This window comes from Carassius gibelio, chromosome A12, assembly GCF_023724105.1.
Source record: "Carassius gibelio isolate Cgi1373 ecotype wild population from Czech Republic chromosome A12, carGib1.2-hapl.c, whole genome shotgun sequence".
Lineage (NCBI taxonomy): Eukaryota > Metazoa > Chordata > Actinopteri > Cypriniformes > Cyprinidae > Carassius > Carassius gibelio.
In genome coordinates, this window is record NC_068382.1 from 5,429,522 (window position 1) to 5,452,271 (window position 22,750).

The following is a 22,750-nucleotide window of genomic DNA, read 5'->3' on the forward strand; positions in this document are numbered from 1 at the left end:
ATCTTGGCTACCTCATGAAGTAAGATGAGATGTGAATTCATGTATTGTGGATTTTTTGAAAGGTGTTTTAAAGTATCTTTGGGAAGACAGGGTGAGCTCTATGCACCCTGCTTTCCAACATAAATGTACTGCTTCTTTTCAATAAAATATTGAAACTTATGTGGAAATGATGGATGACTGTGTACACTGAATAACATGCTATTTTTGAATATGATGATCTTTGATCTTTGTGAAGAAACACTGCCCACCACAAAACCCATATGACTTTCTGTCTTATACACATACCATGATTCTGTAGCCTAGTGAACCAAACTGAGAGACCATTTTGAAGGCTCAGGAAACCTTTGCAGGTGTTTTGAGTTTGAGACTAGCAGAGTGGCATGTCACCATATTCTAATTTGTTGAGATTAATTGGTGAATTGGTGGGTTTTGTTAAATGTGAGCCAAAATCATCACAAATAAAAGAACCAAAGGCCTGTATCTGCACTGAATTTGAGTTGAATTACTGAAATTAACTTTTCCACAACATCCTAATTTATTGAGGTATGTGTGTGTGTATATATACATATATAGACATATACATACATATACAGTACAGACCAAAAGTTTGGACACACCTTCTCATTCAAAGAGTTTTCTTTATTTTCATGACTATGATAATTGTAGAGTCACACTGAAGGAATCAAGGGCTATTTGACCAAGAAGGAGAGTGATGGGGTGCTGCTCCAGATGACCTGGCCTCCACAGTCACTGGACCTGAACCCAATCGAGATGGTTTAGGGGTGAGCTGGACCGCAGACAGAAGGCAAAAGGGCCAACAAGTGCTAAGCATCTCGCGGGGAACTCCTTCAAGACTGTTGAAGACCATTTCATGTGACTACCTCTTGAAGCTCATCAAGAGAATGCCAAGAGTGTGCAAAGCAGTAATCAAAACAGAATCTGAAGAATCTAGAATATGAAATATTTTCAGTTGTTTCACACTTTTTTGTTATAATTCCATACATAAATCCACATGCGTTAATTCATAGTTTTGATGCCTTCAGTGTGAATCTACAATTTTCATAGTCATGAAAATAAAGAAAACCGTTTGAATGAGAAGGTGTGTCCAAACTTTTGGTCTGTACTGTATGTCTATACATATATATACTGGCCAAATAAATAATTGGACATGAACGACTTTTAGTTGATATTAATTTTATTATGTGAGAAAAGTGTGGAGTGATTCGAGAGACACAGTGAAACTATTACAGCCATGTCGGAAATCAGTTTCCTGGGCAAAGGTCATTTACACAGTTTACCATCATTATAAAAAAATATATGAATGCAGAATGCTGCGATTGATCAGTCACAGTGAAACATTCTAGAATTCATGGATTGGAATGATACAGTTTGAATCTTTAATCTTTTATAATGCATAAATACCAATCGAATGACGTATTTCGTGACACATTTGGCTGTTTTCTGAACTGAAACAGATTTTGTACTTACAAACGTTACAAGAATGCAAACAAATCAGAACATGCACGAGAATATGACATGCCAAAACAATCTTCAATTTTGCTTTTAATACACAAACGAAATCCCTGCAAAACACTACGTAATCAAACAGCTTCATTACATCCAACATGATTCTGAGTATCTTTATTATAATGTAGGGTGCCAAAACATATTCTACAGTTTCTATACAAATATACAGCCCTACTCTCACATGAATAACAAACGTACAGCACTGTACAGAACTCCTTTAAAACAAATACAGATATACAGATCAGCTTCGTTATTTTACAAAATAATAAACTAGCTTTGTATTGTCATATTTTTGGTGCAAAAAATCTAACAGGCAAGTTCACATAGATTACAGCAGTTAACTAGACTTCTAGCCACTGTGAGAAACGCAGACCGAAGAACCCGACTGCTCTCAGAAGACCCAGCTGACAGGAACCCACTGGTGGTCTGTGCCGAGTCTGTCCAGTGCCCTCCTGAGGCTGCGGTACGCTCCGTCCAGGTTGTCATTCACAATGCTCAGATCAAAATAGTGACTGTACGCCCTCTGGATCCTTTCACTCTCATCCACTGTCCGTTTGAGCTCTGAATCCTAAGGAGAGAGACATCATCAATGTAATATTCATCAACATTCAAAGAACTAATCCTTCTCGGAAATTACCGTCATCTGTTTCGTCACAACACCAGCCTCAATGGCTGATCTGTTCATGTCTTTCAGAACCTCAAAGTTTGGGGCTTCGATGAACACCACATATGGAAGAAACTCGGCTGTTCGCAGAACTTTGAGTGCCTGTAGGAGAACAATGAAACATATGAAATGGGGTGATAATTGTGTAACTCTAATATTTATTTGCATTGCTGAAAAAATGCCTAGTAGATTTCCACTGTGAGTAAATTCACTCGGTATCAGTGCAATAGTTAGGTTCCGGATGTAAAAACCTCACTGATTTTCTGCATAGGGAGACTTACTTTTAACAATAACTTTAAAAGATAGAAATGTTATGAGCTCAGAGGTTGTTAAATGGATGGTGTATGGTTTTATTTACGCTATTCATTTGCTTTATTTTAATTATTTTAAAAACAACAGTTACATTTGTGGTGGAAAAACTACATTACCCATGATGCCGAACAGTTGCAGCAAGCAAATCATGCCAAAAGAGCTTACAGGGAATGTCCACTTTCATGAATCACAGCGAACGACGTAATCGAGTTGATCATGCAGTCAAAATATATTTGTTTGTGTGTGTGTGTGTGTGTGTATATATATATATATAAATATATAAAAGTGGGCAGGGACTCATGCACTCTTAAGGATATCGAAAATGTTAAAAAAATGTACCTGCGGATTGACGTCTAGAATGCAAACCTTCCCGGAGTCCACAACCTCATGAATGGAGTCAATCTTGGTACCGTAAAGATTTCCATCATATTCCCCGTGTTCAAGGAAACGGCCACATTTGATGTCGGTTTCCATCTCACTGCGAGACATAAACAGGTACATCTGCCCCTCCTTCTCATCCACCTTGGGTTTACGAGATGTGTCTGTCCAGAGGGACAAACAGGGCAGGTTAACATTGGCACTGCAAATAATCCAAATAATCATTTATTGATTATCACACTCTCAGAAAATAAAGTACATTATTGTACCTTTAGGGGTACAGTGGCTTGTCACTGGGGTCACTTGTCAGCTTTTGTACCCTTGGCATAGGCTTGGGAACATATTTGTACCTTTTTGACCCTCAAGAAGGTACATACATGTACCTTGAGGTCCAATAATAAGCCCCATGGGGTACGTTGGTGTTGATTGTACCTTGGGGGACAGAAATGGACTTCTACTGTACCCCTATTTCTGACAGTGTATTATTATTATTATTATTATTATTATTATTATTATTATTATTATTATTATTATTAAAGATTAGATTAGGGGAAAAACAGTTAAATTTGCTGTCAACAGCTTTCTGTTGGTTAAATTTTGCATTACCAACTGCAATGTGTATTACAATGAGAAATATTAATGGGGGAAAATTTTGTCCTCACTAAAAATCCCCACAATATTCGCTGAACAACAGTTAATGTGGCCCCATTTTAATTATTTATATATATATATATATATATATATATATATATATATAGAAATATGTATAGAAATATGTTTATAAATATGCACTGACAAGGTGTGGTGGTTCCGTAACGGTGCGGGTCCGACACCAAAAGTTTGTTTTTCAAGCTGCGGCGGCCCACACCCTGTGCTCCAATCAGAACCAGCATCTTCCTGCGGAACGGAGGCACCTTGGCCACTTCCTCGTAGATCCTCAACTCATGTCGGTCGAACTCTGGTATGGTGAAAAGATCTCATCTTGTGTTAGGCTGATTTAGTCACTATACCCAAATCTATCATTTGTCAGTCCCGGTTCAGTTAGTGAGATAACTATGGCTTTTACTGAGGTTCATTTACTTGATTCCTCATTTTCTTTGACTAAAAACATTTCAGTTTATGAACCTCAAGCACTTCTCCTGAAATGGAACTGACTGCAAACTCGCTATGACAAACGACTGCCATTAAAAAAAGCATCATTTTAGAATGAACAACAACAACAATCACAACACAGAGCAAGAGTATGACACATGCGCGTCCATCGCACTGGACAGCAGTCATCTTTACCAGCATTCTTTGTGGTCAAGTACATCATCTTCTTCTTCTTCTTACCCCCAATCCCTGCACACAGAGGCCCTGCGGACATCAGCACACATCCTGGTAGTATAAACACACGCAGAATGACTCCCGTCTACTGCAGAAGTCAAACACATCACTGTCCTTTTAACCTCAGACCACACTTATCAAGCCTTTTAGATCACTCCAATGTAATTACACTAGTTCACTAAGTAAAATAACAGAATACAGATTTGGAATAAAAACGAGGATGAATAAATAATGGCCTGTTCCTATAAGCAACTGCAGAGCATTCTGCTTACAGTAATCAGACAGATCACGCTACTATTCCTCCAGGGGGCGCTACACTTAGTTCAGTGTCTCCTCAGGCTGTTAAAGCTGCAGTGCACCTATAATAAGTGTTTATATTCAGACTATTTTAGATTGCTTCGGGGGTACCGCGGCGGAGTAACCCAGTACCTTTGTGATTCTTCATAGACATAAACGGAGAGAAGTAGTTCCGGCTACGATGTTCTTCCAAAAGACGCAAGCAGTTCTGTTTATTAACCGCTAGAGCATCAAAAGTTCCCTACCGCAGCTTTAACAGATGTACTCTTTTGAAGTTAAATATGTCAGTAACAGACAGTTCTGAGATATTTAGAAGCGTGCAATAGTTTTTTTTTTTTTCAAGGAGATATATAGATAAAACACACACAAAAACAGGTATCTTATCCCTTCACTGCAGTGTCGAAACGTTTTCATGCAATTTTGTCTTCTTTCCATCTGTTTTTGCTGATTATGATTACTTCAAAATACATAATTTTAGTTGTATTCATGAAAATGTGAAAATCTTAAGATGTATGCTTAAGTGTTAAAAAAAAAAGCCTGTAAGTGACAGAAGACGTGCACTCTATTAACCCTGTAAAGCCTGACATCTGAAATAATAGTGAGAAAAACTATTTTTAGGTTAATGTTTTAGGTTTTGTATCATGTTTGATAGATCAGGCTTTTGTTTTCATACTCAAAGAGGAAAAACGCAATTTGAAGTGAGCGAAAATATGCAATTTTGTACAGATGTTTTTATTTACATGACAAAAAAGGTTAAATTCTGATTTGTATTGTAAACCAATGAGTTCCTAATAGTAGTTTAACAGACTATATTTTATTACTTATTAAGATTATATTTAATAACTGAGAGATATAAACATTCCTCAAAAGCCTGATTTATTATATTTAGTACATGCCAGAATTAAATATAATATAAACATAATATAATTAAAACAAATTATGATGTATAGATGTTAAAGTAAAGTTGCTTCAGTCTGCTAAATGTTCATTCTTGAAATATTAATAACAACATTAAAGATATTCATTATAAAAATTGTTAAAAGGTCTATAGCTAAAGACGTGTACCCCAACCTGAATTTATTATATATAAATATCTTTAGTGCTCCGAGTCCTACCTGTGCTAGAGAGCTCCAGGTCTCTCTTGACAAATGCTTTTCTCTTCTCCTCTAGCAGCTGACTGGGGATCAGGCCTGCACTGCCTCCTTCCAGATGACATGCCTACAGGTGAGACCAGAGTCAAGGTAAGACCACCATACCGAGCTTAAAGATCACCACAATATATTCACAGACACACACACCTGCCACCAGTTGGGGTCCTCCTGGTTGAAGATCTGAAGGATGTCTCCACTGCTGAATTTGAGTCCAGCTTCTTTACAGGGGATCAGGTTGTCATGAGAGGGGTCGTAGTCAAAGTGACACTTCACAAAAGCCTGCACACAGACAGAAAGAGAGAGTAAAGACAGAGAAACACATGGTTCTTATTACTGTCATACTGACAGCCAGTTTAAAACACTAGGGGTGTATGGCTAGCATAAATGGAAGTGGGCATATCTATATCTCTAATGATTCACTTATACTGTCAACATAAATACACAATCAACTTCAGGATAATTCAGCTTAATACAACTTTATTGTGAAGGTCACAATAAAACTACCTTGGAAACTTTACGTTTTTGTCTACTTGTTTAACTTTTGCAGACTCAGACTTTTAATCTTAAAACAAGAAAATCCATAATCAATATATCAATTAATATTATAATATGAATACAGTACCATTAATCATTTATAACAACTGCTTATTGATTACTCTGAAATATGAAATGTGAAAAAAGATATGTTTTACACAAATTAAGCCTATCCTCACTTGTGCAGTCATATTACAACCAAAGAAGGGTTGTTTCAGTACTAGTTTGTGATGAAATATAAAATATGTGAGGGGGAAAAAAGATCAGTATGACAAAATATTTTTTATTTTGCATCATTTCCAATCAAGCTGTAATTTTGTACAATTAAATGTGAAATACTATCTGTGTGCATTATTATAAATTAAATACTGACACTTGTAAAAAAGAAGTGCTCTGTAAAGTGAACTGCCAAAATTCACTGAATAGAATCAATGGTAAATAAAATATACATTAAATGTAATTTTTCAAACAACACACTACAGTTAAAATTATAATCAAGTATTTACATGTGCTTTAGCATGCTAGTCGACACGTCAAAAGAAGTGCACTTCTGTAAGCACAACAAAAGATGACAAAAGGTACAACTTTTAATTTGACATTGTTACAAGTGCACTTAAGAGTGTTAAGAAACAGTCGTGAGAGTGTAATCACGCTTTAGAGTGGCTTTTTATTTCATTAACATTATATTATCAGCAAGTACAGTTCTTAAATATATATTGATTGGCACTGTCGCCTTGGCTTGCATAGTTGGGGACACAATTTTTGGCAACAGTATTGACTTAACTGCACAGATACTATTTGAAGAGAACTGAACTGAGCTTGTCGATGATGTCACCGAATCAACAATCAACAGACTGTTTCCTGTTTTCGCAAAAGTGTTTTCTAAAATCCTGTTGTCATGGCAACTGTAGTCACCTGCAGTCAAATGGAATGTTGCTTTTAGGTGCTCGAACGCCAACACACAGAAAATACGCCTGGATTACATCATTCAGACAGTCAACAACAAGCATCCTCCACACACACAACACAACACAACACAACACATGCCAACAATACCATCTGTCAGCACAAACACATACAGCAGCTCTCAAAAACATGAATATTCCCATCACAGTAGTGTGAATCACATTAGTAACATGAGACTGTGATGTCCAGTCCCATATTGGCAGCAGGAGCAGGAAGTTGTTCGTTTATTTTGGGATCAAACAAAGACAGGCACAGATGGGACACTCTGAATATGGCCCCCATATGGGAAGAGAAACAGAACTCCACTCATTTAATTCTCATTTAATAAGAAGAAGATCTCAGAAATGCAGAACGAGGGTAACATCTGCAGTATGACATAGCTGAAAATGTGAACGGGCAGACTTGAATACTGTTGGTGTCTCATCTCAATAGGTGGGGTGGCACAGCGTCAAAAACAGGAAGGGCTTTGGCCTAATGCACCAAATATCCCAGCATGCTTTGGCATAGACACAGGTGCCCAAACCCGGTACTGCAGTCATTTTCCAGAAAAAAAATGTGGTTAATATCTCTTAAACATTACTACTTACAAATGTCAGATGATTTAGAGAAAATTAAAATGTTACATTCCCCATTTTAAAAATTTAATAAAATGGAATGTTCTCTTACTGTTGTCTTAAACGGTAACATTACCAAGAAGAAGAAAAAAATAACTTTTGAAACATTCAAAAACAGGACATTTGGAGCACTCAGAGAACATTCAGATATACAATTTTCATAAATGAATGGGAACGTTAGCAAAACTTACATCGAATATTTTTGTTAGCAGGAAATTGAAGTGATTAAATGGATTTTATGATGGTTATTATTATTATAACACACACCCAAAAAAAAAAACATAAATGTTCCTGTTTGCATCTGAATGTTTATGACTTCCTGAAACTTGTGAAACCTTATACTTAGTGTGTCAAAATAACAACCTGATATACAAGCTAATGTTTTTTTTTTTTATATCTGTGTGATGATAAACTATGTATTTGAAGTAATTCATTCCAAATCATCAGGTGCATTAGCGAGCCAGCCGACACATGTTGTCATTTTGATTGTAATAGATAGATAGAAACTTCATCTGAACGTAGCTCACCTGGCGTGGTGTGTGTGGTTCTTGGTAGCTGGGTAGGATTTTGAGAACCACGCTGCCACTGGACTCTTTCAGCATGTTCTGAAGAACCTTCGGGTCACTCCCCACCTCTTTCCCGTTCACCTCTTTGATGATGTCGCCCACATGCAGCAGGCCCTGCTGATCAATCATGCCCCCATGCAGGATCCGAGCAATCACCAGCTCTCCACCCTCCACCCGAAACGTCACGCCCTGGCAGAGTAAACACAATGTGATTCAAACAAACATTAAACGATTGTTTCTTTTTTTGTTTTTGTTTTTTGAGTTCTTTGTTAGAAATGAAAGTGGGAAAAATTAAACCTATAAATTTTATTTAAAAATGATGGTTAATTTCAATTATATTGATCCATTTATGCAATACTTCACTCTGTAAATATAGCAATGTTTTTTGTAATATAATATATACATGTATATATTTATAAATGTACTGTACATTTATAACACTATACTTTGTGTTATTTTACCCTGGTATTAAATTGCAAACAACTAGAAAATTACCATTTCCAAAAACATTAACAGAATTTATATTTAATTTAAAGAATTATATACATAAAAAATATTATAATCATTATATTTATAATTATCGCATGTCAGAGTTATTTGACTATTATGTACATTCTATTATAGTTAATATTAATATTAATATCTTTTATTTTTAGATTTTATTCATTATAATTTTAGTTTCATTTTTTGTAACTTTGTCACGTGCCCTTGTTATTTTTATTCATTTTTTGTTTTTTTAAATATAACTATTTACCTTTAATTTGTTTTTATTTCAGTTTAGTTTATTTATTTATTTCTAGTTAGTAATTTAAGTACTTCACCTTATTGGTAAGTGGCCAAGGCAGCATTTTTCATGTGTTTTTTTTTTTGTTTTTTTCTCATCTAATATATATATATATATATATATGATATATATATATATATATATATATATGTTGAATAATTAATTTACAATTATTGTTTATGCAGTTTTAAGTTAACAATAATAATCTTGGCCCATGTACCTCTAAAGAAATCTAAAAGTCCATGTTGCAAATCCTGGAAATGTGAAAAGGCTATATTTGAAAAACAGATTAAAAATAGATTAACTAGATGAAGATGAAAAACAGTCCTTATTTTTGCTAATCATTTTAGCTCTGTTAGTGACAGTGTAAGCAGCTCACACATTATAATGTTCCAGTTTAGATTTATGAAGGCAAAACCGTGCCTCACTTAATTAAATATACAATTTCAGTTCAATTCATTTGCATAGCGCTTCTCACATGGCATGAAAGTATAAAAACAGCATATAAAAACAAATAACAGCAAACAGTAATGCAGTTTGTCAGGTCTCACCAAGTGCTCTCCAGACACTTTGCGGATGCCCACCATCCTGACAGCATCCGGTGGCACCGGCTGGTTGTTGAGCGAGGGGTCCATAAATGCACAGGGGCTGGGGGGCGGAGTCTCATAGCTTTTGGAAGCTACAGAGTCATGTGTTTCAAGTAAAGACTGTAGAGAATAAAACAGATATCGAGGGAAACCACTTTGAATTGAAACTATTGGAAGAGACTGAATGTGATGACCAGTTTTTCTGAGAGTACCTGAAAGTGTGGCTCTTTGAGGATGCAGGCGAGCTCATGCGCCGCCTGACTGTGAGGTGTGAGGGTGGTGAGGTCTCTCAGGATGTCCTGCACTAACTCCATATTATTGTCCCTCACCGCCTCCAGCTTTGGCTCTTCATAGTGCTCACGAGACTGAATGCACAGAACCACGCAAAACATTAAATGTTTAATTAATATGAAAAAAAGTGAGTATTAAAATATGAGATGGTCAGAAATTTCAGCACATGGTCTGTGAAGGTGTCTGTGTCTATGTGTGTGTGTGTGTGTGTGTGTGTGTGTGTGTGTGTGTGAACAGTCCAAATTTAGACATGAATGAATGATTTTTGCCAGTGGTGAACATTTTTTAAATGTATCGGACGATGTTGCCAAAATGTTGCTATTTCTGTTGAAAACATTTCCTCAGGGAGTAACTAAATGAGCTGAGCTACTAGTCTAACTACTGTACATATTTTCAGAAGTGTGACAGATGATTTTAAAGCAGTTTAGCTTTTTAAGTAACAAGCTATTTTGTAATGTGCAGCGTGACCAAACACTGATTTGTTTAAATATTGGACTTATTTATATATTGGAAAAATCAGATTAACTCTATTGAATCATTTCATTTGGACAGCTATATGATGAACAGATATAAAAACAAATCACTGATTTGAGTCCCTGTAATGTATTCAGTATAAATGTGCCTTCTTAGGTTTGACTGGACAGTTGTAATCATTTATTTATTAAATAATGACCTCTCACGTAAATTTAAAATAATTAACTAGCCTACTTACAGTTGCGATTTGCAATTTTTATTCTTCTTTCGAAAAGTCATAGAAATTAAATTGTGGATTTTTTTTCTTTTAGAGCAAATGGGGAAAATGTATATATGCTGTATCTGTTGACAGATTCAGAATTAAAAAAGCCTCATGTGGACACATAGACATCAAGGACTCACCACTGGACTCTCCATGATTCCTTTCAGGAAGATGAGGTCCAGGTCATTGGCTGTGGTGGAGCTGGTACTGTCACTTAAGGTGTCCAAAAGACTCTGCATCACTGAGGACGAGAAGACAAAAGGGTTCACAGGTTAGAAAGAAGACTTTTCTCCACCCATTCATAGAGACACAAGTCACTCAAATGACAGTACATTAGAAATTAGCCCATCTCTATAGACCATATGAGCGAAGAAAACAGTTTCATTTTCATATTAGATTATCTATGCCAGTTACTGGTTCAAGCTAAGGTTCAAGCTGATGAGGTCAGCTGCAAATGTCGCCCATCTGTACATTAAATTGGATTAAGCTTTAAACCACAGCATGAGACTCAGTCTATAGTTTAAAAGTGTGTCCTCAAATGAAAAATGCATGAATAAAACACGATATTGAGATAATCATTATCATTTCAGAAGCACTCCACTATACACTGTTCAAATGACAGAAATGTAAATGGGAAATAAATGTATTGATTTCAACTTTTGCCCAGTGATAAAAACAGTTTTTCCTCTCAAAGATAAAATAAATATTTATTTTCTTACTTGGGGAGCGTGTGAATAATCATGAGAAAGATCAGAGCAGCGGAGAAGCATCAAAACTGAATCTCCTCAAACTCAAACAGAGGTTCATGAAAGGAAGTTTCTAGAAAGATCTGTGTAATTCTCTTAAGTTCCCCCTGCAGCAATCTGCATTGTTTACACAGAACATGTTTCCCTTGTGTTCTCAACTCTATTTCCCTTTGTTCAGTTTTCAGACATGTTGCATAGTCTACTTCAAATCATACAGAGTGAAACATAAAAGAATGTGTGTGTGAGCAATTCGTGTTTTGTGGAATTGGTCAATGCTGGAGGAAAGAGCAAACAGATTATGAGATATCCCACACATTTTACAGATACACAGAACTGTAAATAGAACTGTATAGTCATACATTTTTATTAAAAACATTAATCGGGTGTGTCTAATGCACCGGATTCAACACATCTCATCAGTAAAGTGCTCACAGCCTGAATTGGGAATGTCAAATAGGGGACACATGTGCAACACTATTGGAGAAGCTCCAGGATCAGAATATTAAAATGTATGTGTAGGTGTCTCTTTATTCACATGAATACATTTCAGCATCAGAAAACAAACATTTTTCATTTCTCATGAAATTTCAGAAATCCATAAATCCTTTATGAGATTTGCAGTGAGAGCTGAAAGGTGAAATAAAGTTCTCTTTGGAGTCACAGCACAACGAAGTGAATGTACTTCTGCATCAAGGTCAATCGCTACTGTGACGTTGGATGTTAGGTAAACTGTTTGTGTGCATGTATATGTATTCTCAATATAACAAACATCTTGGATCTCCTTCTGTGATGGAAAACAAAACAAAGGTTGGCCTTTTAGAGGATGAGATCTGCCATTATCTGTGTCTCTGTTCCTAAACTAGTAAGCATAGACAGCATATATGTATGCACCTGATGTGAAAAAGCTGTTTGATACAGTTGGCAGAAAAACTATGATTCAGTACCGTACCTTACCACATCTCAATAAATCAAAATCAAAATCAAAAGTCAGCATCATATTCTCTGCACAAATAAGGCAATCATAAAATACATTGGGCACAAATGGGCGTAAAAGCATTTGCTATTTAAACAATTGTGTTTAAACAAACTATTTTAGCAAACACTCTTAATATTTATTAACTCAAAAGTATTATTTGATCTTTAATTAATCATTTTTTAATTTTTTTTATCTTACTTTTTCCATATCTTATTATTTTGTATAATTTTCTTTTGTTTGTACTCTTTAATAATTACACTGTCCATGGAGCGGACCTGACTTACATTTCACTGCTGGTCATATGCTCTCCATATAACCATTATTTGACAAATAAAAAATCCTGAATCTTGAATTTTTCATTAAAAAAAAAAGAAGTTAGCATAAAAGTATTGAATGTGTACATGTAGTGTTCTTCAAATCTTAAAATTACATTTTAAGATTATAAAATACTAATATATATATATATATATATATATATATATATATATATATATATATATATATATAAAGATAATACAATATTAATAAAACTTTTGAGCTGGTTTAAGTTGGTCCTTAGCTGGTCATGTGCTGGTCCTAAGCACCTAGCTCCTGCTCAGGACCAGCTTAAACCAGCTGCCATGCTTCGAAACATACCTAACCAGTATATATATATTTATTTTATTTTTTTTCAACAGGGAAGTCCACTTTTAAAAATTAAACTTTGCAAAAATATCAGATTAAAAGTTTTACATGAAAGTACATTTTAAATTATGTTTTAATTAGTACCAGTAGTACACTTATTTTGATGTGATAACATGTACTAACAATACATTTGGGAGTACACTTTGACCTTATTTCAAATATTTGTGTGTGTGTGTGTGTGTATACTGTATATATAAGAGACTATATAAGGGGCCTCTGTTTTAACGATCTAAACGCAAAGTGTAAAGCACACGGCACAGGTGCACTCAAGCATGTCCAAATCCACTTTTGCTATACTAACGATGGAAAAACGGTTGGCTTTTTTTGGGGCTTAACATGCAATAAACCAATCAGAGTCTCATCTTCCATTCCCTTTAACAGCCAGTTGCTCTTGTGGCATGACGTATTTGCTTTTACACGGCGGAATTTGGCAAGCGCAAAGACAAAACGCATCTCCGAGATGAAACTAAGCTGCTCGTGTGTGAGCCGAGCAAATAGATAGCTTAATTCTGATTCATGCGATGACTATCCATTATGACGTGTAGGCATTTATATATACTTTAGACTTTAGACCAGGTTTGAGATGGTCTATGGCGCAGTCTATTTTCAGTTCCTCAAAATAGCAACGCGCCAACAATGCACCTGAACAGACCTGTTTTTTAGACCAGCACACCCATGGGCGCACAAATGGGTGCAAATGCATTTGCTACTTAAACAACATGGCGCTGGATGGGAAAATGTGAATGGCGTCAGACTGAAACTAGCAAACACACTTGCACTGTGCCTTGCATCGCATTGTGCCGGGTGTATTATAGGGACATAACACTCTTAAGATCTACTAATTAAATTTTTTTTTTTTACTATTATTGCAATTATCATTTAAATCAGTAAAATACTTAAATCAGTTTATTCAGATCACACTTTAGTGTACTGTAAAGTGTATTATTTCCGTAATTGGTACTCTTTTAAAAGAAGGCAATGTGTAGCATCTGATTAGCCTTTGGAACAGAGTTTGATTTGTGGCTTCTAATAAGAGTGTGATGTGAGAAAATTCCAAACTAGCTACTGAGTTTTGCTATAAACATTTTTATCTACTGGTGCCACACACAGTACTTTTAGATTCTTCTGTTGCTGTTGACATTAAAAGTAGCAAGCACTTCTGCAGGGTCCTATGCCATCCGAGCAACTACCATTGAGATTAATGGAACGCTAACGAATAGCTATCTCCAGGTATTATAGACCTCCTTGCTATAATTAATACCACAAGAAGCTTTGTAATGTACATCTCCATGGAAACATGTCCTACTGGTCTGTCTTCAAGCAGCAGGGTCAAGCTCATTACTAACTCTGGGTCGACATCCCGCCGAGACTGAGTGACATTTAAGCTGAAAGGACACACCAAATACACCGTTTTAAGTCTGACCCCAGAGACCTTTAAACTATGATGGATTAGAACTCTAAAACATGTTTTGTATGGACTGTATGTGACTAAGTTCTGCTAAATCACTTGAAGGACATGCTTGAATGTTCAAAAAGCATCTGTCACCGTATCCCGTCACATGATGTCTGTCTCACAGTGAAGCAGCTCACTGTAGCACTGGTCACATTCAAGTTCTAGATTTTTGTAAGAGCTGCATTACGGTTTATTTTCCCAGCTCAGGACTACCGCTGAGTGCTTGACTTCTGACTCATTTCCATTCCACCACTCCTTCAGAAACAGAGAAAGCCTGTAGTATTTAGTTTTCACTTAAGTACAACAGTCATTTCCTGGAAGCCTGGTTGACAAAACAAGTTTGAAAGCAATTTATCATATTGTTACATCAAATATTATTTATTCTATTCATCTGTTTAACTGAATCATTTCATGACTTTCAATTTGTCAGATTTTGCCACAGATTTTACTTTACCACAATTTAATTCATTCTGAGGAAGTGTATGCTGTTACGCTTATTTTCTCACCTGGAGCTCAATCTCTGTGACTGATTGTTTCTCCTAATAATATTCAGCCAGCACAGTATGTTACAAGTAGGGTGTGTGCTAACGTAAGGATAAAGAGCTTGAGGTGTATGGTGATCAAAATGAGGAGTTTACTGGAATAACAAAGGGGAATAACAGACAAAATACATCATTACATTAACTTCACAATATTACAAATAACAGCATTGACATAGACATCACGGACAAGGAGGAACTGAACAGACCGGGTATTTAAACACACAGGAGGTAATGAGGGAACTGGAGACAGGTGGGGAATAATCAATTAAACAAAACAAGAAAAGGAAGGTGACCAAATAAGGGAACAGAAATCCATGAACGTAACACAGTAACACTTAATTTATTTCTGAGCATTAATACATGGCAAGTTAGCTCATCTATTTAATATTGAATAAGTAAACAAACAAGCCTATCAAAATTGAGCTAGGCAATCAGTTAATGATGTACAATGTATCAATATTTGTTCTTAAATATCTTAAAAGGGTGAGTTTTCAATCTGTTATTGTTGTCAATTTTTGCTTAAAGCAAGAAATAAAATAGAGGAAAAATACAGTTTAACAATGATGGTTTGCTATCAAAACAATTTTATTAACAGCTTGGATTATTATTTTATTCATAATAAAATGTAATATATATGATATATTTTATATATTTTAATACATTTAATTCACAATTATTTTAATAATAGTTACGTTCACTAAATGAACACAAGAAAGAGTTGTACTGAATTGTTTTCATTCATACCAATATTATACCAATGGAGTGTATTAAAACTCAAGTCACTTAAACCTCCACCTCATTTTTCATTTTTCAAGTGATCTGTTAATTGCAATCTGTTCATTCCCTGGAGCCAAAATTATTACTCACATTTTTTCCTGTTCTCATTTACTTTCATAAAGATGCCTCAACTCAATTTCTAATTATATATTTCCAAACCCCTCATGGGTTTTAATGGACTGTCTTTAAAACTTTTGGGCTTTAATCTTGATCATTTCTAAGCTTTAACAGTTTTCATCTTATCTTTTATTAATGATCTTATCCTAGTTTTTACATTTGGTAATCATTCATAACCGTCTGTCTGTCTGTCTGTCTATCCTGTCTGTCTATCCTGGGTCATGCAACCTGATAACAAATATCTTAGCTTCTTACAATCATTTGTAACATTTTTTGTGCATTTCTCCAAAAATCTTTCCAAAATCATCTGGAGAATCCTGCATCATTTTTAAAGTAGTGCTGTCAATAGATTAACATCTTAAATATGATTTATCACACACTTTTTGAAAAAAAAAAATCATAGTATGTGTACATTTTAACAGACAATAAATAGTTTAAATTTTACACAAGTCAAGTTACAATACCGAACCACATGGAGATGACAAAAAAAAAAAAAAAAAAAAAAAAAAAAAACTAAACCAACTGCTATAAGATATCTACTATAGTACACAAATGCATTCAGAATGACTAAAAACAGCAACATACACGTGACAAAACAAAATATTATCCAGAGTGTGTGTGGAAACAATGTGGAAGTACTGAACGTGTCTGTGCATAAATACAATGTATATGTCAAGAGCGCTCATACTTGGTTTATTGCGCATTAATAAATCAGACTCATGCTTGTTTATTGCATAACTCCTGCAATCATCTTTACCTTGACTGCAATACTCAAATAAAACTTTACTAGTGGAAACTGGTTATCCAGACGAGAAACATGTTTTGTGTCTCATCTGGCCATAAAGTGGTGAGATGTTATCAGTCTGGATTTAACTAAGCGTGATGCGTGAGAACTTGCTCTCTTCTAGAAACAATGACAGAATATGTCAGAGCTTATGTTTTAAAGTGTAACAACAGTGGAATGAATATTAAATTCTCTGAAAATGTGACATGAGTCTCTATTCCCTATGCCATCTCTTATGTAATCAGCCTGGTTTCTTTACATTAGTGCTGTTTTGGATGGATTGTTTGCATGCAATCGCTTACTGGATCCTTGGACTAAAAACTTTCCCTGAGTTTAGCGGCTTAAAAATGATCTGATCCCGAACAGAGTCTAGAACAGAAATTTTGCATCAATAATTTCACGTTAATTGCATTGAATTATTTTATTTAAACCGATTAACAATTTTAATTAATGTGTTAACACTGACAGCCCCAATTTAAAAGAATGCATACATAAGTAGATCTCCAGTCATCTGAATTCTAATTGCACCACAAATAATCTAATGCCAAGTCTTCACTGCAAAGGCACTTCAGAAGTGGCATTTAGTTGTATTTACACTGAGTTAAGGCTGCTCTTTGCTGCTCTGTGCCTGTGACGTAAAGCCCAATATCACTTTTGTGAGGTAACCACCGAACCACTCCAGGAAAATGTTTCTGACAAGGATTTCCACACAGCATTATGTTATTATATTTCTGCATGAGTGAAATTCAATATCTAAGGAGCACATGGCATGCAGGAAAAATTAATTGTGTGCACGATTTACAATTTTGTTCCCTTGATGTACTAAAATGTGCATGCGATGTACTAAAATTTTAGTACATCAAGGAAACGAATTAGTAAACCGTGCACACAATGGATTTTTTCTTGCATGTCATGTGCAGGGCTCCGTACATATCACCACTAGAACAACTGATCAAATCACCTTCACTCCATCTGCGATCTCACTGTAGAAGTGAAAAGCAATCTTTGAGTTCCTATACACAATCTGTCATTACACCCATAATTTTCTCTGCTTATTTCTCAACAGCTTGTATAAATAGAGAACACATCACATCTACAATATTAAAAGACTCATCTTGCTAGTCTCTCATAAATATGTCATTCTTGCTCATGTTTTGGACTGGAGATGTCAGTCCTGCTATTCATGCAATTTACACAACCAGCCTACAGGTGAGTAAGCATGTGATTGAATGTAATCATGTATTATTCAACGAGCTGACCAAATATTCATGAGGCCGATGCTGCTTGCTGTGTTCAGGAAGGACACGTTGTCACTATATTGTCAGCTGCTCAAGTGCCAAGGGAATAGTTTAATTCCAGAATAAAAAGTTGTGCAGACAGTCCTATAACACTGCTTAATGATCAAGGAAACGGATCATTTAAATGAGAGGAAACTGCATTTATGTGAAAGATGCAATGGAAAGTATTCCACTTGTAAATTATTGTATTTTGAACCTCAAAGAAAGGAAGTTGAGAGAGAGAGGGGAAATCTGTAAATAAAGGAAGTTGTCAGACTCATTCTCTCCAGGCATCAGTAACAAACACAGGATGCGCTCTCATGGACAAAGCTAATTGGACACTGGTCTGTAATCTCTCTTTCAGTGCACCCTTCCCTGTCTCTCTTCTCCACATGCACACACATATTATGTGCTAGAGAGGGATGTAAAAAAATATTGGTGACAGTTTCTATGATGCCTGTGTATGTAAGGGTATTCATAATGAATTAAGGATTTCAATTTAATCAATATACCTTTTAATGTTTATATAATGTTTACATTTTTAAATGTTGAATTTTTTTAATTAACAACAGAAATAGTATTCCTTAATCATGTTATCCACTATAATAAAAATATAACACACTCTATACCAACATAACATAACATCAACATAACCAACATTCTACCTACTTTTTATTTTTTCTTTATTTTTTATCTAACACAGAAAGATCAAATACAAAGAGAATTTGATGCTTCTCAATCCCGACATAATTTACATTTTACAGGCATATCAATCAATTCATCCACCATTACTGTTGTACGTACTGTTGTAACTGCAAAAGCACGCTAAGAACTGAAGTCCTAATTCCTCCACTCAAATCACAGCATGCTTTTAAAGAGCTGATCTGATCTTATGCTCTCTGTGTCTTACCTCCTGGACCCTCTAGAGAACTGATCGATCCAATCTCCTCCAGAGACGATCTGTTATAGAGACTCCCAGCCATAGTTTAATCTTTCTGAAACCTCTTTTCCTGCCTCCAATTCACATACGTTCCTTCCCTCTTTTCAGTCCCTTCACCTTTTTCACCTCTTTGACGTCAGCGTTGGTTTCCAGAAAGCCTCCCCACCTCTCATTCGTTTCTCAGTTTCTTGACTCTTCCCTCCCTGTGTTGTGACACCTCATGCCATGCTTCCTTGTTCTACCCATTTTTGCCCTCTCTCTGCATACCTCCTACTGTAAGATTAAAGGCAGCATAAACGGCTTGGCTTTCTTCGTCCTAATATCCTTTTATTTAACTAGCAACACAGATTCCAGATACACAGTTTGCCAGAGAATTTCAGCCTCCTCCCGATCATTTCCTCTCAACTGCTGAAAACTGTGACAGACTCACCAAGAAAGCTCGACATAGCTGTAAAACCAAACGCAGAGACATAATAAGGGAGAGAGACTGAATAGAGAAAAACAGGAAGAAGAAAATGGCTCATGTGATGATCCGAACTATCCTATGCACATTTATTTTGTTTCTAGCTACAGATAAGGTGGTCATTTTGTCCTAAATAAATAAAGTGAAAGTGGTGGAATGGAGACGAGTGCTTGTTATCGCTGTTGACCTTTTAATATGAATTACCAGGCATACAAAAATTACAACACTTGGCAAATAAAATTCAACAGTTTACAATCAAAATATAACTCAAAAAATATTTTAGGTTACAAAAATGACAAAACAAGTAAAATTACATATTACAATCATTTAAAAAATACAAAAATGTGTTAATGTATAAGATATCATGAACTAACATAACAACATATTTCCTATTCATATAGGTTAACGTTAATTTATAAAATGAATCAATTTAAATGTTAACTAATAATGCATCAACTAATGTTTTTAGTTTCGTTTTAGGTTATTTTGTTTTACCACTTAACATGTTTAAATTGCATCAGTATATAAGTATGCATTGGTCACTACTGACAAATGTAACTTGTTGTAAACTGTCACCCAAGTAACTTAAAGAGCTACAACAAAATAAAACAAGAGGCAGAAAAATGTGACTGTGCACTGTATTCATGCCACAATGCATGCTGGGAACCTAAGCACCAGTAAGGTACTGTTGACATCACACTATTACAGTTAATCTGTAAATAAACATGAGATGTCTGTAAATAGAAACAGATTTTAAATACAGACACCGATAATCACTGTCATACTACAGCACAATGCTGCTACAATCTATTATTTCCTGTTTTTGTTCAATGTGACGTCACAGCAAACTATTTATTTATATTTAACTGCGATACACTGTAGAAATACTACTGTAAAAATTGTAAGAACTATTATCCAACAAATGCTGTAAATTCATGCCAATTCAAACTGATGAATAAATTGTACTTTGTTAACATACATGCTGTAAACAAATTGTTAATCTAAACCTTGTAATGATGAATAAATACAAAACTAAACAAAGCCTATTGTGCACATTGTATGTGTGATCAGTTATTTGTCATGATGTTAGCAGCCAGTGTTTACTTGTGGCTTACTGGACCTCATTATCACAAGTTATGCATGAAGTGATGATATGAGGCTTGTATCTTTTAGACAGATCTAGATGAGTTCATATAGTGCTGATAGCAGGACCGGCGCAAGCTCAAATGCCGCTCTAGGCAGAGCACAATCGTGCCGCCCCCACCTCACATTCACAATTAGGGATCCTTAAGATGCATGTAAAAAACTTTTTTTTATCTATGAAATTACACTAAAATAAAAACGTGCAAGCATGTTTTCAGAGTTTTTTTTTATTCTGCAAAAAGGTGAAAATGGAAACAATGCAACAGCTGCGTATAATTTCTGTTTTATGCTAATAGATAGTGTACAGAATAAAACAAAACATATGCACACAACTCTTTAGCTCACAAAACTGGAGGTTTCGATTTTTTTCTTGACTGATACACACATTCACACACCTGCATTTCAGAAGCGTGCGCGTCGGGCTTTCGCAGCGGCAAACACTTTGATTGCATCCTCGAGTTTAACTTGTACTTCGGAGATAATTTTTTATCAGTTTAAGCTTTGAGAAACTGTGTTCTCCAGATCTCACAGTGACGGGGAGAGTGAGAAGCACTCTCAATGCTACAAAACATTTGGAAAATTGTTTTCCATCCCTTTTTCACAGATGAATTTAAGCGCATCCAGTGGTTTAGATCCAGCAATCAGGCGTCTGCCCAAAGCAGTCAGCTCTTCAAACAATTCATGCCCAACAACATCCCGTGAAGTCTCCATGAGTCAGGGCCTTTTCCAGTCCTAAGCAATCCTGAAGAACTATTGTAGCCTATTCTACTTTTCTTTGAGAGATGCGATGTCATATAAAAATCCAAATTCCATGGGCGCCATGGTCTCTAAGCAGCGAAAAGCGCTCTTCCACCGAGGCGATTACTCATGACCAGATAATTTTATTAGTTTTTTGAATATACATTAAAGTATTTTGCATGCATATATAGACCTACTAGGGTGCTGCCGGGCGGGAATTTTTATTCGAAATGTAAAGTTTTTTTTTCATTATTAATAGCTACTAAAAAATCTGTTGAAGTGTAATTGTAACCTATGTGAAACAAACAAATTAATTAATAATTCTCTCTCTCTCTCTCTCTCCCTCTCATTCTCTCTCTCTCTCTCTCTCTCTCGCTTTCTCACTCTCTCTCTCCTTCTCGCTCTCTCTCTCCTTCTCTCTCTCTCTCGCCTTCTCTCTCTTTTGCCGCCCTTGCTGAGCTGCCGCCCTAGGCACGCGCCAGCCTTGGCTGATAGTGACACTTCAGTAATGGCAAGTAAAGCAGTTTCTTTAGGAGATTGGGTGAAGGAAATGCATAGGATGGATGGAAGCCAGCACGTACTAAGGGTGATGATGTACCAAAGTCTTGAATGTCAGTGCTCACAAGTTAAGTGGAAATTTGATTGGGCACTTTCCAGTGCTCAGAAATAAATCTTGTTAGAGCCATTGCATAACACTGGTACCAAGACACTAGAGGCATTGACATCCCATATAATGAAGACCCTGAACAGTCTTATCTTAACCCACTTTAGAACCTAGTTCAGCTCAAGACATTCTGTCAAGAACCACTTCATTCAGTAATTGAGTAATTGAGCTGGCCTTCTGGATCAGCATGTTTAGGTGCTTACAATCTGCTGAAATAGTACTGCTCCCTCAGCAGACCACAGTCCAGAAAGACATGCAGGATACAACAGACTGGTAAAGCTACAGTTTTAAAACTTAAGCAGCTTCTTTAAGTACAGCCACAGTTGTAATTAGTAAGTCACTTTGGACAAAGAGAATCTACCTAATGCACACTTGGGTCATTGTAATATTTATTTTACAGTCTACAAAACCTTTGAGTAGACATCAGAGGACAGAGAGCACAAAGCCAAAAAAAATGTCCTGAAGTCGGTAGTATGGCTGCAGGCCCAGAGGGAGTAACTCAACTTTTGTGTCACTGACCTGTGAATAAGAGTAACGTGTCCCAGGTTGAACCATTTGTTATTCACATATATGGTCTCTTTTCTGTCTGTGTGCACAATCCATTCAGTGCGATCACCGAGCTGAAAGTATCGGCTCTGAGCCAAGATTCTGTGCAGTGTAAGAGATTACAATGTGTGTATTCTTGTGACTGCTGGTCAGTTTAAAAATGCTAC

At 35.8% G+C, this 22,750-nt stretch overlaps 1 protein-coding gene across 3 annotated transcripts in view; it reads right to left on the minus strand.

Annotated features, from left to right (window-relative positions):
* Positions 1-1,177: 1,177 nt before the first annotated feature.
* Positions 1,178-22,750, minus strand: part of mpp2b (MAGUK p55 scaffold protein 2b) — a 43,972-nt gene continuing 22,399 nt past the window's right edge. The window contains exons 1-12 of one of the 3 annotated variants that reach the window (XM_052610858.1): positions 19,000-19,208; positions 10,874-10,974; positions 9,919-10,071; positions 9,671-9,826; positions 8,297-8,524; positions 5,803-5,934; positions 5,620-5,722; positions 4,169-4,237; positions 3,678-3,839; positions 2,843-3,045; positions 2,165-2,293; positions 1,178-2,095 (exon numbers count right to left, since the gene is read on the minus strand). In XM_052610858.1, coding sequence (XP_052466818.1) covers positions 1,919-2,095; positions 2,165-2,293; positions 2,843-3,045; positions 3,678-3,839; positions 4,169-4,237; positions 5,620-5,722; positions 5,803-5,934; positions 8,297-8,524; positions 9,671-9,826; positions 9,919-10,071; positions 10,874-10,974; positions 19,000-19,072 — 1,686 coding nt within the window. In that variant the 5' untranslated portion in view covers positions 19,073-19,208 and the 3' untranslated portion in view covers positions 1,178-1,918. Of the gene's footprint in view, positions 2,096-2,164; positions 2,294-2,842; positions 3,046-3,677; positions 3,840-4,168; positions 4,238-5,619; positions 5,723-5,802; positions 5,935-8,296; positions 8,525-9,670; positions 9,827-9,918; positions 10,072-10,873; positions 10,975-18,999; positions 19,209-22,750 lie in introns of those variants that run through there. The other 2 variants (XM_052610859.1, XM_052610861.1) reach the window with 2 other exon arrangements.